A 20,176-nucleotide genomic window follows, 5' to 3' on the forward strand; every position below is an offset into this window, starting at 1 on the left:
GCTGAATTTTACAGCAGCAGTATTTCGCAAGAGCCCGAGAGTCGAAAGAGAACGCCACAAAGGCTAGTTGCGTGATTGTTGAAATAATTAATTTAGGGCTGGCAAACGATAAAATTTTTTAATCGAGTTAATCACACCTTAAAAATTAATTAATAGTAATTAATCGCAATTCAAACCATCGATAAAATATGCCATATTTTTCTTTAAGTTATTGATGGAATAGAAAGATAAGACACAAGATGGATATATACATTCAACATACTGTACATAAGTACTGTATTTGTTTATTATAACAATAAATCAACAAGATGGCATTATGTTGAAGCGATCCATGGACAGAAAGACTAAAAGATAAAATTTAGAACAAGTTATAGAATTTTTATATTAAAACCTCTCTTAATGTTTTCGTTTTAATAAAATTTGTAAAATTTTAAATAAAAAAATAAACTAGTAGCTCGCCATTGTTGATGTCAATAATTACACAATGCTCATGGTGCTGAAACCCATAAAATCAGTCACACCCAAGCACCAGCAGAGGGCGACAAAACACCAAAAAACACAAGTAACAAGTGGACATGACACTGCGCTGTCTTCTGTTTGAGCGGGGCATGTGTGTTAATTGCGTTAAACATTTTAACGTGATTAATTTAAAAAATTAATTACCGCCCGTTAACGCAATAATTTTGACAGCCCTAAATTAATAAAAATAAATAAATAAATAAATAAAGCAAATGTGACACACAGAATGGCTTGCTAAAATTTGCTTAAATATATTGTTCTAAGTAAAGGCCAAGGTCGGCCCTCCACATTTTTACCATACCAAATCTGGCCCCCTTTGCAAAAAGTTTGGACACCCCTGGTTTAGAGCATACGGTGTACTCTACATCAAATTGGTATGCATGGCTAGCACCCCAGGAGGAGGAAGCCTCTTCTGAAGACGGTACACTAGAAAGCACACAAACAGTTTGCTGAAGACATGTCAACAAAGCACATGGAATTACTAAAACCTTGTCCTATGGTCTGATGAGACGAAGATTAATTTGTTTGGTTCCGATGGTCTCAAGCATGTGTGGCGGTGACCAGGTGAGGAGTACAAAGATAAGTGTGTCATGCCTACAGTGAAGCATGGTGGTGGGAATGACCCAAGCCCCCCCCCACCCCCGCCCCACCACCACCACCACCACCACCTCTTCAATTTCTGCAGCAATGCTGACAGCACTCCTGTAACGAGTCACATGGCATTTTGGAGGGAAAATGACAAGCAGTACTCAATTTGGACATTTAGGAATGTACATAGTTCCCATGCGGTGTACTGACTTTTGTTGCCAGGTGTTTAGATATTAAAGGCTATATTTTGAGTTATTTTGAGGGGAAAATAAATTAACCCTATTATAGAGGCTGCACACAGACTCATTGTGTCAAAGTGTCATTTTGTCAGTGCTGTCCCATGAAAAGATATACTTAAATATCTGCAGAAATGCGAGTGGTGGACTCACTTTTGTGATACACTGAATTGAAGAACACATGCGAAGAATAGCGGTATTATGGACAATTATTTTTTGCGCATTGTTATGAATGTACTTAAAAACGAATGAATGTTGTTGGCTATGGAAGATTGTAGACGTAATTATTTTTTCTGGACGTATTAGGGCAGGTTCCTCAGTTTTAAAAATCACGGCTAGGTGTAGACATGGCTTAAATTGCGCATGCATAAACAATCATATTAGCTCAAACAAAAACGTACAACCTTATGTTGATCTTAACAGGGAGCAGCTGGATCCAGCCATGTTAGATGAATTATGTCTTATTCACTGTTGCCACTTGAGGGTAGTGTACCCACCCAAATCAATAAAACAAAATGCAAACACTTTCAAAATAAACCATTGCAACACCGGTCTAATTAGACAAATCCTCGAGGCAGGAAAATTTGATTCGAAGCTTTTTCTCATCGATTTACTCGAGTTAATCGATTACTCGTTGAAGCACTAATACCCATTCATCTTTGAGGGGGGATTCCAACTCCCTAAAAATCATCCTCTATATCTGATTAGAGGTTTAAAGTTTGCTAATAAAGAGAAACTCTCCGGGCGGCATGCAAATGACTGATGCTGAACATCACTCTCTCTATGATTCACTGCAACCTGAGTTTTCCAATCTTCATAAACCATGACCTATTTTATTTTAATGCAGGAGTGCTGATGAATCAGAAAGAGAGAAGCATGGGAACTAAATTCTCATGAAAAATGTTGAATATGCTAAAATGATAACACATTTGTTCAGTTAATTTGCTAGGTTTTGCAAATCTTCTGGAAATAAGAGGTACAGTCACAGAAAATGTCACAACTTGTCCAACTACTGAATCAACTAATTGGTATGTTGCCTCATCAAAAGCCAAAACCCTCATTCAAGCTCCCCCAAAGCCATGGGAATTCATTTGCAAATGCATATTCAAAGTTAAATTGGCAGCAGCGAAGGAGGTAGGCTCAGATGCTTTTGCTGCACTCTCATTGTCCTTGACCCTCCAGGCAAGACAAAATAGGGCACTTACATGAGAATACAAAGCACCAGCCCTAAAGAGGCAACGTCTTTATATTTAAGCGGGTGTTGACGCCAAAATCCAAATGGGCAAGGGTCATCTTTGCAAAAGGAAATTGTGTTTTTATCATGCATCTTCGAGGCCCATCAACAGCTTTGTGTTCCAAGAAGTTGCTTTGTTATATTTCTCCCCTTTGAAACCAGCATTGGAATATCTTGTAATTAGGTGAAACAATTTAAAACAAGGGTGGCAAGCAATCACTCCCATTTCAAATGGATTGGATGTTTATAGTCGTCAATGGAAGCCAATGAGTTCATTTTAAAGCATTTCAAGTCATTTCCTGTTGATTTTCAGGTATTGACTAGGGAGTGCTACGGGCAAGGGCGTAGGTTTGGTCTCAACATTGGTAGGGACGCTATTACAGCATAACCTGCATGTACATTTTTGCTGGGAGTGGGGCATTAAAAAGACCAAACAGATTGGGTACATTTCTCAAAAATAGCTGATTATTACATAAAAATGAAAAAAGTTAAAATTATTTTTATAGGGAGAAAGTCATTTTTCAAAATGATTGCTTCATATAAAGGAAATTGCGATTGGTTGTTCTTTTAGGAGGTAGGGGGTGGAGGGGCTAAAATGTGCATAGGTTGCAAATATTTTTTTTTTCAGAATGATGTAGAAAATGAATACATTTTAAGTAATGAATAAATGCACAAAAGGCACAGTTGAATTAACATTAAATGTAGAAAACATTGACACAAGACACCTCTCTAAGCAGCTTTCTACTGAAGTTTTACAGGTTAGCACGTTTACATTGTTTAATGTTATGCTAACTCTGATGCAGGTCGAACTGGCAGTAGCAAAATTAGTGGTGTGTTCCCCACCTCCACAACATTGATGTCTTTTTTACAATACTTATAGTGGTTGCTAGACCTGCCTCCCCCCCCCCCCCCCCCCCCCCCCCAAAAAAAAAATCCATCCTCTTCAAAGGGGGCGGAGGAGGCGGCATATTGACATGTATTTCTGTCGGGATTGTGTGAATGTGAGGGTTGTAGTCATCAGAAATGAAATTTTTTACAGCACAAATGTAGGAAACGAATGGCACCATTTCGGGTCCATTTTGCAATCAATGGGGGACTGTGTGACGTCATCACACAAAATTAATATTTTAATATCTCAAAAACAAAAGCAGCACAAATGAATGCTTTTACGGCACAAACATAGCACAAATGGTTGACACCATTTTTGGGGGGGCTGATTGACCTCAGATTTACCCATAAAAGAATTGTTAATATTTCAAAAACTATAGTAAGAGAAACGAAAACTTTTACAGTAAAAATGAGCAGAAACGTAGCATAAACGAATGGCAGCATTTCGGGTCCATTTTGCAGTAAATGGGGGGGCTGTGTGATGTCAGCACTCAAAATTAACATCTCAATATATCGAAGGCTGCCCGCCACATTGTCTATCAGACGAGCATAATTTTTCGACATATTTACGTAAAATAAATGCTAACTGCGCGTTTTTTGCTCTTTTAACAAAGAAGAGGGGCTGTTTTACGTTCATACCTATAAAGAATTCAGGGATGCATTTATTCACATGAAATTTCAACATAAAAAGCTCTGTTTACATATGGCAGCCACCACATTGACTAACCGACTACCATCATACTTCGACATATTTACATATTATAAATGCTATGTTTTTTTTTTTTTAGCTTTTACCCAAGTAACAAGACTGTTTTACATCCATATCTACAAAGAATTCAGGGATTTCAGCATTTTTTCACAAGAATTTTCACCGGAAAAGCTCTGTTGACATATGGCGGCCGCTACATTGACTAACAGACTAGCATCGTACTTCGACATATTTGCATAAAATAAATGTTAACTGCACGTTTGTGTTTTTTTTGCTTTTAACCAAGAATTGAGACTGTTTTACGTCCATATCTATAAAGTATTCAGGGATTTAAGCATTTATTCACAAGAATTTTCAACGAAAAAAGCTCTTTGTCTGTGATTCCACTCAGTCAGCTTTGACGGCCACGCTAAGAATGATGCGGGCCCCCTATTAATCGGCCCCGCGCCTCGTGTCCCGTCAATATCATTATGAAGCCTATGCATCATTTTCATAAATTTGCGTTTAATGCGGGGCCAACTTCACGGAGGTTTTGAAAACAATGTATCGATTCTTGGCAGGAACATACAATAACCTTTTGGGATACAAAGTATCATTAGATATCGTCACACCCCAACAAATCACAACTGTTTAATATGTTTACCTTCATCCAAACAGTTACTTTCCTATCACACAACATACAGTACCGGAAGCATTCTTCGATCCGTTCTAGACTGCTTGTGTACTGTACATGATTTTAAGAAATATGTGTCACAACTACGATAAATTCACTTAAAAGTAACATATCTAATTACACCTGTATAATGTAAATGTTGAACATTCTGTGTGCAAAAATAAGGATTTATAAAGTGGGTCCTAAGTGCTTTGCTACACAGCTGAAAATGTATCTGTCAATCATCAAGCAGTGTGCAAGAGCTAGGCTAAAGCGGGCCGAGCTGCCTCTGGTCCCTTGCTGATTTTTATGTGTCTCAAACACTTTGGTAAGATAAGAGCTACTCTATGTATCTGCCACAGCTCTAGAGTCAGCTATTACATCATGACAGTAGCTGTCAAAAGGCCTTCACCTTGATGTGCCAGTGCCTCAAAATAATCTGTTATCACATTTTTTTTTCTATTCTGAGCATTCAAGTGACCAAATGTGTGCTAAGACTCTGCCAAGACTATCACAATGATGACAAACCCACTAATGCCAGACATTTTTTTTTTTTTTTTTGTAGACATTTTATTATTACAGTGCATCTAAAGCATGTTATTGTTATGTCATTTTTAGAAAAATTGTTGAATTTAACCTTTTACAGTGGTACCTTTACTTATGAAATTAATTGGTTCTGGAAGTAGTTTCATATCTTAAAAATTATGTAAGTAGAGACGCGTTTTCCGTGTAAATGCCCTAATCCATTCCAAGCCCTACAAATTTCCGACATAAATCTTTTATAATGCATAAAAATGCATCAAAACATGTAACAAATACATGTTACATTTAGATTATTGCATAATAAACATAAATCAGTGTTGTGCATAATTTAAAAAAAACAAGAATAAAGAATAAAAGTTAATACACTCATGTAAAGCTGTCGGAACTCGAGGGGCAAATGAAGAGGATGCTGGGATACACACATAAACATACAGTCGAGGTCCCTGTTAGCCAATTGGTTGTTAGGCAATAGCCAATAGCAGGGCAGTTATAAGAATGTTATGTTGAATAAACTCTGGGAGCTGCGAGTACCACACATACTGTATTTTTGCCTTTCATATCTTGAAATTTCTTTTTTAACAAGTGGCAATATTTTCCGGTTAAGGCTTGTCTTAAGCTAAAAATTCTGTATGTAGAGACATTTGTATGTAGAAATACCACTCTATCTCCAAATCAGAAATTACAAGCAGTTTACAACTCGAACTGCGAGACGCTAATATGCCAGATATAACTAGACAGGGGTCAGCAACCTGCGGCTCTAGAGCCTCTTTAGCGCTGCCCTAGTGGCTCCCTGGAGCTTTTTCAAAAATGTTTGAAAATGGAAAAAGATGAGGGAAATATATTGTTAGTTTTAATATGGTTTCGGTAGGACGAAAAACATCACACATATATTCTTCTAATTCATTAATATTGTAATGACGTTAGACTTGAGGCGGCATTGTACAACAGAGTAGTCACGTGGTGCGTCATTCTCTATAGGATTCATTGCAGAGAAAATAAACATTTACCGTATTGTCCGCACTATTAGGCGTATCGGAGTAGATGGCGCACCTTCAATGAATGGGCTGTTTTAAACCATTTTCGTGTATAGGGCGCACTGCAATTTGCAATATAAGGCGCAGTAGTAGTGGTTGGCATTGCGTTATGCATCCAAATGATGGAGCTGAGCTAAGCCGAAAGTCATGCCATGATTAACTAATATTGATCCATATATTAGGCACATCGGACTGTAAGGCGCAGTCGGCTTTTGAGAAAATTAAAGGCTTGCAGGTGCCCCTTATATTGCGGAAAATACGGAAATCATGAGGGCTGTATTTGTAGCCAATTTAGTCATTTTGGTAGTAGGCTAATAAAACTAATATAGCTACATACAGCATGTGTTTCCTTCATTATACGTCTTTCAATTTTTTGTGGCTACACACATATTTGTTTTTTGTTTTCTGCGCCAATTTAGCTCTTTCAACATTTTGACGATCCCTGAACTAGAGCAAAGAAGCTGCTGTATTAGAATGCATTTTAGCTGAACTTAAAATTGTAGACATACACGTTTAACCGTTAACTGCTATTGTGGACAGTCTTCAGAAATGTTGGCATATTGAATGATTTGGTTGAAACATATTGTAATTTTATAAGGGCCATATATTTCCTTCAGTATTGTAGTAGTGAGTATTGCTTGCTTAAAAATGTAGAAATTGCAGCAATGAGTGGCGACGTGTCCTTGCTAATCGGCGGGCGCATGGAGGAATAAATCTATGGTGTGGGCAGTGCTGGGACATACTGTATAACAGATAGGGTGACTTGAGGTGAGCAAGCCTGCTATACTAAAGACTAACAGCCTACAGAATTGGATTATTGAGATAAAATCCAAGCAGCAGCTATTACAACCCCAAGCAAAAAGTATGGAATCACCAGTCTTGGACGAGCACTCACTCAGACATTTTATTATGTTGAACTCAGATAAAAATCTTGAAAAAAATAATTAGTTCAAAAGTGCAAGTCCTTGGCATTCAGAAACACTAAAAGAAATGAATAAAAAAACATTGTGGTGGTCAGTAAATTTTACTTTTATAGCGCAAGTGCAGGGAAATAAATATAGAACCAATCCATTCTGAAGAAAAAAAATATGGAATCACTCCATTTTGAGGAGAAAATACAGACACACCCAGTCAATTTCCTCTACTTAATTGGGCCCCTGCCTCAGATTAGATCTGCTCGTTAGTCAGCAGTTAAAAACAGTGTCGTTATCACACCTCTGAGGGCTGCTGGACCAAGTGGATTCACAAGAATCATGGCTCCAACAAGAGAGATGTCTCTTCAGACCAAGGAGAGGATTATCAAAATTCTTGAAGAAGGTTATGATACACGTATTGTTGCCAAAGATGTGGGCTGTTCACAGTCAGCTGTATTAAAAATCTGGACCAAATACAAACAGCATGGCAAGGTTGTTAAAGCTAAGCATACTGGTAGACCGAGAAAGACATCCAAAGGTTATGACAAACAACTAAAGGCCATATGTCTTGAAAATAGAAGATGTACAACAAGACAAATGAAGAAATGGGAGGAAGCTGGAGTCAAGGTATGTGAGAGAACTATGCAAAATTGTCTAAAGGAAATGGGATTTTCATACAGGAAAGGTAAAAGGAAACCATCATTGTCACTTAAACAGAAAAGAACAAGACTGCAATGGGCTAAAGAGAGGCAATCATGGACTGTGAATGACTGGATGAAGGCTATTTTCACTGATGAGTTAAGTATCAGCATTGGACAAGTAGATGATGCTGGAACATTTGTTTGGTGCCATTCCAATGAGATTTACAAAGATGACTGACTGAAGAAAACATCAAAATTCCCACAGTCTTTAATGATATGGGGCTGCATGTCAGGCAAAGGCACTAGGAAATTGCTGTGGTTAAATCTTCAATAAATTCACAAGTTCACATTGAAATTTTAGACAGCTTTCTTATCCCTTCAATTGAAAATATGTCATTTTCCAAGATGACAATGCATCATGGCACAGAGCTAAAACTGTTAAAGCATTCCTTGGAGAAAGACTCATCCAGTCAATGTCATGGTCTGCAAATAGCCCAGATTTCAACCCTATTGAAAACCTGTGGTGGAAATTGAAAAAGATGGTCAACAGCAAGGCTTAGACTTGCAAGGATGATTTGGCAACTGCAATCAAAGACAGTTGGCACCAAATTGATGAAGAATACTGTTTGTCACTCATCAAGTCAGTGCCTCAGAGACTGCAAGCTGTCATAAAAGCCAGAGGTGGTGCAACTAAATACTAGAAATGTGTTTTGATTGTTATTTCTTTGTTTCTCATGATTCTATATATTTTTCCTCAGAATGGAGTGATTCTATATTTATTTCCCTGCACTCGCTCTATAAAAGTAACATTTACTTTATTCATTTCTTATAGTGTTTCTGAATGCTAAAGAGTTGCGCTTTTGAACTAATTCATTATTTTTTCAAGCTTTTTATCTGAGTTTTTTTCTACATAATAAAATGTCTGAGTGCTCGTCCGAGACTGGTGATTCCATACTTTTTGCTAGGGGTTGTAGATTCTGCCAAAGCGTCTTTGTCTGATCAATTAATCCCAAATCAACCTTGTCCACAGAACAACATTGTAAATGACAATGTCACTGTGAATGCGAAAGCAACAAAAAGCCAATAAACAACTAAATGTTGTGTTGATGGTGCTAGCTTAATCACAATACACCCAAGCACTGTTCTCCCTGAAGGACACAGAACCGTACGCTAAGCTCCTAATTACAGTTTAGCTCTCAAGGTTTGGTGTGAGCTGTTTGATCTGGTTACTGGCATGTTTAGAGTTGGGGAAAAAGTAAGTCGTCCCACAGTTATTTCAGTTAAGAGTTTGGCAAACACAGTGTGCTAATGGCCATTGGGGAGAAATGCCCGACATTACCGTGTTGACTGATGGTGACAGAGATGACTGAAAATTACACCGCTGATTTCAGTGTCAGCTTACTGAGCAAACAAACGGTTTAAAGAGCATCTGGCTCCACATGTCTGTGTGTGTGTATGCTTGTGAGGGGGGTTTGGGGGAGCGCTCTGGTATTAAAAGGAGGATTTGAAACAAGGATGTTCATCCTGTGGTAAAAAGCAGTCTGCAGAATAAGGGGCACTGTGATTTCAGCTGCCAGTCAAGGTAATACTGCTGTTTGTTCGAGACTAGTCTGCATCCTGATTGCTATCAATTTAAAGCAACCCCTGAAACACAGCTCAGAGGTGCCATAATTTTTTGTATGCTGTACAGTAGAAGTGCCCAAAACATCAATCGCAAACGACTCAAAGTTACTGTCAGTTGACGGTGTCCTCACGCATACTCCAAAGTCAATGGTACAGACAGTAATACTGCATTTCTTTGTGCAGATGAGGTGTCATCTCATAATGGGTCTAATAATGTAGATAAATGAGCAAGGCTGTCACCCACTGAGGTAAGATTTCAATAGGGAGCAGATGCTGGTCAGAAACGGGGGTCCCGTGGGCAAGTCCCATAGTAAAGCTGCACATGGGCTAATCACATCTAGTTTAAGTGGCCTTTTAAATAGCATAATTGAGAAAGATTTTTCGTTCTGTTCACCTATTGAATACCTGATAATTGCTGTAAACTTGATCAATGTTTAAACTGTATCCAATTGTATGAATATGATTAAAGCAGCAGTATGTAAGATTTACACTTTTATTATTTGTGAAATGACCCTAATATTTCGATATGAAAAAAAAAAAACATGGTTTTTGGAACTACTACTAACGTGGTACTCAATGGTTAAGCCAAAATTGTAATTTAAAATTTGATTGTCAGCCACAAAAAGTTTTCTTTACACCGGATGTCCCGCCCACTCTCCACCATCAGCCAATTACGAGATCCGCTCTTTTTCTTCGTCTTTGCTACGTAAACTAAGGTTGCTACCATGTTCCCAGTCAGAATTAATGATGCCGTGTACCAATACAGAAAAAACCCCACAAAAACCAAATCTAATTCTTAATGTTAAATTAGTCGTGAGAAATTCAGAAACAAAGCAATATATGCACTGGAGGTGCCTTTGAACCATATAGACAATTGATGAGAAACAAATTGACAACAGAAGCCAAAGTCGCATGACTCCTCCTTGCAAGGTGATGTACTTTTGAGTTTTCCAATATTACCGTATATCTACACTATAAAGTGTATTGGCCTATAAGGCGCACCTTCAATGAAAAAACTGTTTTCATATATAGGGCGCACTGGATTATAACGCGCAATAGTAGTTTTAGTGGTAGTAATAGTGATTTGGGTTGCGCTATGCATCCACTAGATGAAGCCGCGGTAAAGGGAATGTCATACCATGATTATCCAATATCGATCCATCTATAAGCCGCATTGTCGGTTTTGAGAAATTGTAGGCTTTTAGGTGCGCTTTAAAGTGCGAAAAAGGTGGTACTTGCCTAAAAGGTAAATTGACAATAGGAATATGAAAAAAGTTGTGTAGCATCTAGGTCTACTGACAAGGGCAAAAATAGCATCTTTACCCATGCACATTTGTCCATACTTAACATGATGTCACAAAATCGTCTTTGCCGATGCAATCCACGCGTTACAAAATTAATTATTTTCAATTTTGCTAATATGTTGTAGAGGAAAGCACAGTATTTCTCCTCCCGTCGTGTCCAAAATATCATATGAGAAGCTCATAACCCGGCTCTCTTACTGTAACTTAGTGTTAATACGGTAAACTTACATTTGGAGTATGAATAAAGTGTGCATGTTCGTGCTAATGTCCTGTAGCAAAGTAGGGCAAAATAGCATCTTTACTTAATGGAAATGGATCGACAAATAAAATCATCTTTCTAGGTGCTATAAACGAAAGGTCTACAAAGTCTTCCACACAGGACTGCAGTGGGTGCAGGAATTCATTACAACAAAACAAGACGACACCTTTTCACCAATGTGGCGTCTTACAAGTGTAATTAGTTGATTACAGTCAGGAGTTGCTTGTTTTAGCAGAAACCTCAGTGGTTAAACTGTCTTTGCTCGATCGGTAGAAACAAAAACCAGCATCCATAACAGGCCTTGAGGACCGGTTTGGAGACCTTTGCTAGTACCTCCGCATTACCAAATGAAATATCGTTTGTGACTGTGCAGAAATGTTATTGAGAACAGCACAATAGTTCTCCTCCCGTCGTGGCGAAAGAAACATTACGTGAAGCTCATAACGCACTCTTTTTTTTCTTTTCTTTTTTTAACTTCTGCGTTAAACTATTACTAGTGTAACAAGAAGTCTTTTTTAAATTTATTTCTATTTGACTCAAACAGCAAATTGATAGTAAAAAGTTATTTGCTTGCAGCAAGGAGGAATGAGAGAGGTAAGCTAGGTAACCCACCGAGGCAACATAAACCACTTTTAGGTCATAACCTACCAGTTGAGGAACACTGATTAATTGCACAACAGTTACAGTGGTATATCCCCATTTCTGCCCAAAGAAGAGCAGCAGAGTGTAGGAAGAGGTGAATCAGAGATGGAAGTTAATGAGCATGAGCAGAGGTGAATTGACTATCAACAAGGGATGTCCCAATTTTGATTCTGAAGACTGATGGCTGAAAAACAACTTTTTTTTTTTACAGAAACTTTTGGTTTGATTATTCGTAGTTTAAAGCGCTATTTCTGACTTTTTATGATAAGTGCTTAAAAAAAAATAAAAAATAAAAATAAAAAAAAGATTGCTCACCTACCCACGCACTTGTGCCCCAGTATTGTATTATGCCTAGCGCTGTCCCTACTCCTATACTGTATAATCAAACATACAAGCTAAGATGTTACCATTTACCATATCACATCTTTCATTTTACTATATCTGGCATTTAAGTAACTCTCAGGTCTCCTCTTTTTTCACATATACAATAATTGAAATGCTATTGTGTTTAAAAAGCTCTGGGGGGGTTACCTAGACCTTATTTGGGGACTGACGATGTGAGGCGCATGGGTTCCATCTGTGCAAATGTCACTCAAGCGAACCATCTAAAAACAATTAAACTTACCATAAGCCAAACTCCAAAGCGTTAATACAACCAGTAGAGAGGGTGAGACCAGGTGATACTCCATTTTATACCGAAATGTTTCATAGGTAAATTAGGAAGGTCAGTCTTGAAAACAATCCAAGTCTGTTTAATGAAGTCTCCATAAACAGAGCAAAACTTCACAGTCAGCAACAAAGCCGCTGCTCTAATTAAAATAGGACTCAACAAATCCCAAGTTACTTTTCCAAAGCACTGAAAGTCGGCATCTAGTCCAGCGAATGGTCCAATTAACAGCAAGCCGCAGGTGATGACAGGACATGCGGCTGTGAAAGCGGGCAGCAACCGGTCATTCGCGAATATTTCCTTTTTTGCGTTTCAATAATAATAAATATATACCTCCGTTTGAAAACAAAGAAAAATCAAAATGTCAATTAGAGTCTCAAAGGTACATGCAGTGACCGGATTGACAGAAAGCATTTAGTTATAGCGCGCGGTGTCTTTCAACACACTTTATTCCTCCGTTCTTTCTTACCCGCTACATGAGACTGACTGACTGCTGTTCTCAAAAGGATCAATTTTAGAGAGTCAGGGAACTGTTTCCGGTAAACCTTTCCAAATAACAGAAAAACAGTGGCACGTTTTAAACAAACAGAAACAAGTTGATGTAATGTTGCAGTTTTACTGCAACGATAACTAAGATTTTATCAAGACTATTTTTTATAATTGCGTCACGGAGTGAGATTTTGGTTTTACTCCAGAACTAGGGTACTCATAACCACAAATGCATTTTTATTTTGAAGGCAATTGTCCTTGTTTTACTGCTGTCATAGACGTTACTTTACAATGAGAGTGCTGTAAATTTAAAGGGGCAGCCAACAATCAGCACACGTTTGTTTCAACTGGAGCAATTCGAAGAACTCGGTTATACTGTTGTAATATTGAAACGACTACAAGATCAGATACCTCATTACTCTTATCAACAACAAAATTATTCACTTTAATGTAATACGAATGTTCTATCTTTTCTTACAAGTTTATAAGGTGGAGCCAACAGAAAATTGTGCTTACTATTAATGGTAGTGCAGTGAAGTGCAAAGAGAAATATAGTGATCCCTCGTTTTTCGCTTTTAATGGGGACCAGAAACTGCCGCGATAAGTGAAAAACCGCGAAGTAGCGCCAATCTTTTTTTTTGTTTTGTTTTTGTTTTTGTGTGCAATTAATTTATTTAGATTTATCTTTGGAAAGAGATACATATAAGGGATGTTTTTTTTTCTCAGTTTTTCCCAAAAGAATAATTAGGGGGGAAAAACTATCTACATATTAATAAATGGTTTTTAAACACTTCTTAAACTTTTTAAACACTTCAAATGTAATAATTATATATATGTAATAATTATATATATGTAATAATTATATATATATATATATATATATATATATATATATATATATATATATATATATATATATATATATATATATATATATATATATGGGGTGTCAAACGATTAAAATATTTAATCGAGTTAATTACAGCTTAAAATTTAATTAATCGTAATTAATCTCAATTAATCGCAATTCAAACCATCTATAAAATATGCCATATTTTTCTGTAAATTATTGTTGGAATGGAAAGATAAGACACAAGGCGGATATATACATACAACATACTGTACATAAGTACTTTATTTGTTTATTGAAACATTAAATCCACAAATGGCATTATTAACATTCTTTCTGTTGAAGTGATCCACAGATAGAAAGACTTGTAGTTTCTAAAAGACAAATGCTATAGTTTCAGGTTATCGTAATTTTATATTAAAACCCCTTTCATGTTTTCGTTTTAATAAAATATGTAAAATTTTCAATCAAAAGTACAGTTAATATAATAATAAGAATAAGAATAAAAATAACAATAATAGGAATAGAGTGACCAAAATCTGAGTAAGTTTTACGTGTATTTTGCATAGCTATTTTGATATGGAATGCCAGTTAATTTTGCATTGTTGTTTAACTGTGAGAATAGGGCCTCGTTACTATAGACTGAAGTTATTTTCTTTTTGTGAACATTATTTTTTTTTGAGAGAGATAGGAATATTATTTTTGTTGTGCTTTCACTAAACGATACTTATGTTTGTTGTGAAGGAGAAGCTTATGCCAATAAACGGCATGGTCCAAAGAACGCCTGTGTCCACTCGCCTTTATAAGATATATATCTGTGTACATATCTTACCCAAAATACAACAAGAGACACATAATTGCCACTAAAAGAAAGAAAACTTACCGAAATATATGTGGAGCACAAATAGCAATTTGCATTGCATTGTGCATACAGCATAAACATCTCACAACTACTATTTCTCCCACGTTTAGAAGAAATAACATTAGTATGGAACGGCGCTGCCCCCAAGCGGCCGGTGGCATTCTCTTCACTCTTAACCCATTTGCTCCCGGAAACGTATAAATACGTTCTATTTTTAAATGTTTCACTGTCCCAGAAACTTTTGCGTTTTTTTTTAATAAGAAGCATATATACCTTCCACTGTACCCGAGAAACAAAGAACAACACTCCAAACCCATTTTAAAGCAATAAAACTGGCCACTGGAGGGCAGTAGCGCATTTTGCAAGACCAGGCAACCCGATTCAACAGCAGTGAACGGCCTGGCAGCATGGTCGGAGCGCTGGCGGCATGATGCCAGGCGGCGCTCCGACCGAACAAAACAACGAGTGGACGCCTGGAAGGCCAGGCGTTGGAAGACATCGCAAAATGAGTGAGACCCTCAGTAAAGCGTCTCGCCAAGCAGACCCCGCAGAAACGCAAAAATAATCCATCTTTGTGAGACAGACAACGATGAGGGAAAAGTTTACACGGCTGACGTGGCGACAACGGCGTCATCTCGGCGACAAACCGTCATCTCTCAGTAGTCGTGTGTGAATAAATTGCTACTTTGCTATCAAAAGCTCTATTTGGCTGGTTGTTCATGTTATTTTGTAAAAGGAAAACATTATTCAGATGTTTGGGATGTCACTGAAGCAAAAAATAGCCGTGTTAAAGTCAAACTTATGTTTGAAATGTATGCGTTTACAAAAAGCTCATTTTCTCCGTTTTTCATCAGAAATTGGAAAATTGCTCAAACTAAGCTATTTTCTAATGCTGATTTCTAAAGAATGGAAAAAGATATGAACTTACTTTTTTTTCTGCTGAAAGAAGAGAGTCTAATCTTTCTTTTGGTGGGTTCCATGTTTATATAGCAATGGAACAGAATTTTCTGTGGGCCTTGCAAAATCAGTCAAAATCCGGAAAAAACGGCAGGGAGCGAAGGGCCTTGCTCTGGTGAAAATGGCTGGGAGTGAATGAGTTTTAATGTCCATACACTACACTTGATCTTAGCCAAAACGGCCTCATTGTAACCTGTTTAAGGCAATGTGCGAGCTGGTCATTCAGTGCATGCGTTAATTGCGTCAAATATTTTAACGTGATTAATTTAAAAAATTAATTAACGCCCGTTAACGCGCTAATTTTGACCGCTATTGAGGGATTGAGGGTGCGAAGTTTGAAGCGCGAAGTAGCGAGGGATCATTGTATTTTTGTAAAGCCCCAATTTTCTTTCAAAACGCTAATAGGTCTTTTTTTTTTTTTTTTTTTTTTTATAGTGTGCCATTTGGTATGGTGGACTTACAGTACCACAAAAATGAGAACTTGAACCTGTAATTAGATCAAAGTTCACATGTAGACAATTATATTGTTTTTTGTAAATATTGGTCCATTAAAAATGCAGTTTTGAAAGTGTGAGCAGTCAGAGAGGTCCACTACTAAAATTCACCAACATTGGCCAGAACATATTCAAAATTGTGGATTTACAGTACCACTGTAACCTGATCAACGTACACATGTAGAACTTTTAATTTGAATTTTCAAAAATATTGGTGTAATAAAAATGCATGGTTTTGAGTTTGTGTGTAGTCAGAGAGGTCCACTACTAATATTTACCAACCTTGGGCAGAATTTATTCAGAATTGTGGACTTACAGTACCACAAAATTGAGAACTGTAACCTGTAATTAAATCAAAGTTCACATGTAGGACAGTGAATTCCTGTTTCTAAATATTGGTCAGTAAAAATGCAGTTTTGAGTATGTGAGCAGTCAGAGTGCTTCACTACTAAAATTCACCAACATTGGCCAGAATTTATTCAAAATTGTGGATTTACAGTATCACAAAAATGAGAACTGTAATCTGATCAAAGTATACATTTAGGGCTTTTAATTCATTTTTCTAAATATTGGTACAGCAAAAATGCATAGTTTTGAGTATGGGAGGAGTCACAGAGGTCGACTACTAATATCCACATTGGCCAGAATTTAATTCAGATTTGTGGATTTACAGTGCCACAAAAATGAGAACTGTAACCCACCATCTATTAAAATGACCATTTTGGCATTATACATTTTAGAGTGTTGAGAGTGTTTGATAAGAGTTTAGAACAATGCAACGACATGGTAGTCAACTGCCTTGCTGCTCGATCAGAATGCATTTACCGTAATGCTTAGATTATGCAGGTTTGCTAATTTTAGGGTCTGCTCTTTTGATCATGGGAACACAAACGTCCTCTGGCAGTCACCAATTTCTTTACTTATTTTTCACCTAATGCTTCTTTTTCCCATGTACGTCTTAAATGTGTAGGGTCGCAGTTCATGTATGTATAGTGACACCAAACCCTACTTACACCGACACTGGCCCATCAACCCACCATGGATATCCCTAGTATCCCTGTATGACAGTCCAACCTTGCCCAGTATAACTGAAGCTGTATTTTCACTAAATTTGGACAAATACCCATTCAACTTTTTTTTTTTTTTGTATATTATCAATTGTCATCTATTATCAATTTAAGGGTACAGGCTCCTAAACTATATTTTATAAATTTAATTTAATACTGGTAAAAGGTTGTTATGGAATTTGCTATGGCACCAGCGAGTTTCATTTAAATTCAGTCTATAAAATAACTAATATAAATAGGAAAAAAAAATCCAAAATAATTGTTATGATTTTATTGTTATGTTGTTACTGATCTACAATCATGTGTTGTTTTTAAATTAAAATTGACTACTAATTTAATTTAAAAAAAAAAAGAAAAATGTTTTTGTTTGCCGTTGTCACTACCCAATCGTGACGAGCTAGCAGATCGCAGCGGATTGAAATGAGTTATTGTAAAAATGTACGAAGGTTTTATAGTCCTATACCTGCATATGTGAGTATAGTTTTTCCGAGTTTATGTTCTACAAATGTACATTACAACTGATTTATCATTTAAATACATTGTGTTTGCATCCATCTACGGTATAATCGTTAGATGCTTTCTCATGAGTCATTTTGAAAAACAGAAATAAATACATCACCCCAGAAACGGAAGAAAAATGTATTTAAATCATTTATTATCATCATTTATTTTTGCCGTCAACGCTCGAGAGGAAGTGACATCGATGCGTGCATGCGCAGAAGCATTCAGTCATGAGCCGGTCACAATCGGGTAAGGACAGCCATGTGACCATACTGTCATTTTGTCAACATGTACTAGCCAGCGTAGCACTAGAAAGCTAGACATGATGTCCAATTGTGTTTACGATGTCACAACGAGAAGTAATGAAGAAAAAGTCTGGGCGTTGCCTGATGCATTATATTGGTTAGAATGACTGTGAAATTCTAAAAAAAAAAAAAAAAAAAAAAAATGCCAGATTTGGTTGCCAAATAGCCAATTTAGTAAAATTCCTTTTTTTTAATGGCATTTCTTCGGCACGCCGCACAACCTAAACCGTTTGACCGACCGTCACCATTCAAATATCAAAATGAAAGGAATATTCACGTGACGCATGGAATTTTTCGAATGACCACCCAAAATTTTCGGCTCACCCATAAACGCTGGTTTTTTAATTTAAAACGCTACTTGTCATGCAATTTTTGGAATCAAAAATTCCAGGAGGGTTATGGGCATAAAAGTTGTATACAAAATTTGGCACAAAGCGGTTCCCTCAAAATTCACCCAAAACTGTCCCATTCATTTCTAATGGGATGCCATCGACAGCCATGTACGTCTAAATTTCCCATTAATTTTCAATGGCATAAGTTCTTCTTATTTTTCACCATTTACCATTACAGACCATTGACATTCAACTGGCTTCCAAGTAAGTCAATGCCGTTGACAGCCATGAATGCCCATGCCATTGACGGCCAGGTACGTTCAAAATTCCCATTCTTTTTCAATAGCTTTTACGTTGCATTGATGCCCATTTACACAGATGCATATGAGGGCTATGCAGTTCCATGCCATTGACGGCCATGTATGTCCATTCTATTAATGCGAACATACTTGGATTCCAATGATGTATATGTGCAGTGCTGGCCAAAAGTATTGACACCCCTGAAATTCTGTCAGATAATGCCCAATTCCTCCCATAAAATGATTTCAATTACCCATGCTTTGGTAGTAATATCTTCATTTATTTTGCACGCAATGAAAAAACACAAAATAGAATGGGGAAAAAAAATCTTTATTAATTTATACAAAACTCCTAAAATGGGCCGGACAAAAGTATTGGCACCCTTTGAAAAATTATATGATGCTTCTCTAATTTGTGTAATAAACAGCACCTGTTACTTACCTGTGGCACATAAAGGGTAGTCGCAATTATTAAATCACACTTGCAGCCAGTTAAAATGGATTTAAGTTGACTCAATCTCTGTCCTGTGTCCTTGTGTGTACCACATTGAGCATGGAGAAAAGAAAAAAGACCAAAGAACTCTCTGAGGACTTGAGAGGCAAAATTGTGAGGAAGCATGGGCAATCTCGTGGCTACAAGTCCATCTCCAAAGACCTGAATGTTCCTGGGTCTCCGTACATAGTGTCATCAATAAGTGTAAAGCCCATGGCACTGTGGCTAACCTCCATAGATGTGGACGGAAAGGAAACATTGATGAGAGATTTCAATGAAAGATTGTGCAGATGGTGGATGAAGAACCTCGACTAACATTAAAACTAGTTCAAATTGCCCTGCAGTCCGAAGGTACAACGATGTCAACCTGTATTATCCGTCGGCGTCGGAATGAAAATGAACTCTATGGAAGGATACCTAGGAAGACCCCACTTCTGACCCAGAGACATAAAAAAAAAAAGCCAGGATGGAGTTTGCCAAAATTTACCTGAGAAAGCCAAAAACGTTTTGGAAGAATGTTCTCTGGTCAGATGAGACAAAAGTACAGCTTTTTGGGAAAAGGCATCATCATAGAGTTCAAGGGGGGAAAAAATGAGGCTTTCAAAGAAAAGAACATGGTCCCCACAGTCAAACATGGCAGAGGTTCCCTGATGTTTTGGGGTTGCTTTGCTGCCTCTGGCACTGGACTGCTTGACCTTATACACTGCATTATGAAGTTTGAAGACTACCAACAAATTTTGCACCATAATGTAGGACCTAGTGTGAGAAAGCTGGGTCTCCCTCAGAGGTCATGGGTCTTCCAGCAGGACAATGAACCAAAACACACTTCAAAAAGCACTAGAAAATGGTTTGAGAGAAAGCAATGGAGACTTCTGAAGTGGCCAGCAATGAGTCCAGACCTGAATCCCATAGAACACCCATGGAGAGATCTGAAAATGGCAGTTTGGAGAAGGCACCCTTCAAATCTTAGAGACCTGGAGCAGTTGGCCAAAGAAGAATGGCCTAAAATTCCAGCAGAGCATTGTAAGAAACTCATTGGCGGAAGCAGTTGTTCGCAGTTATTTTTTCTAAAGG

General features: G+C 37.4%; 1 protein-coding gene across 2 annotated transcripts in view; it reads right to left on the reverse strand.

Annotated features, from left to right (window-relative positions):
* robo3 (roundabout, axon guidance receptor, homolog 3 (Drosophila)) overlaps positions 1–12,932 on the reverse strand; it is a 205,744-nt gene extending 192,812 nt beyond the window's left edge. For both annotated transcript variants that reach the window (XM_057820223.1, XM_057820222.1), the window contains exon 1: positions 12,412–12,932. In XM_057820223.1, coding sequence (XP_057676206.1) covers positions 12,412–12,475 — 64 coding nt within the window. In that variant the 5' untranslated portion in view covers positions 12,476–12,932. The remainder of the gene's footprint in view (positions 1–12,411) is intronic.
* Between the last annotated feature and the right edge of the window lie 7,244 nt (positions 12,933–20,176).

Source organism: Corythoichthys intestinalis, chromosome 18, assembly GCF_030265065.1.
Source record: "Corythoichthys intestinalis isolate RoL2023-P3 chromosome 18, ASM3026506v1, whole genome shotgun sequence".
Classification (NCBI taxonomy): domain Eukaryota; kingdom Metazoa; phylum Chordata; class Actinopteri; order Syngnathiformes; family Syngnathidae; genus Corythoichthys; species Corythoichthys intestinalis.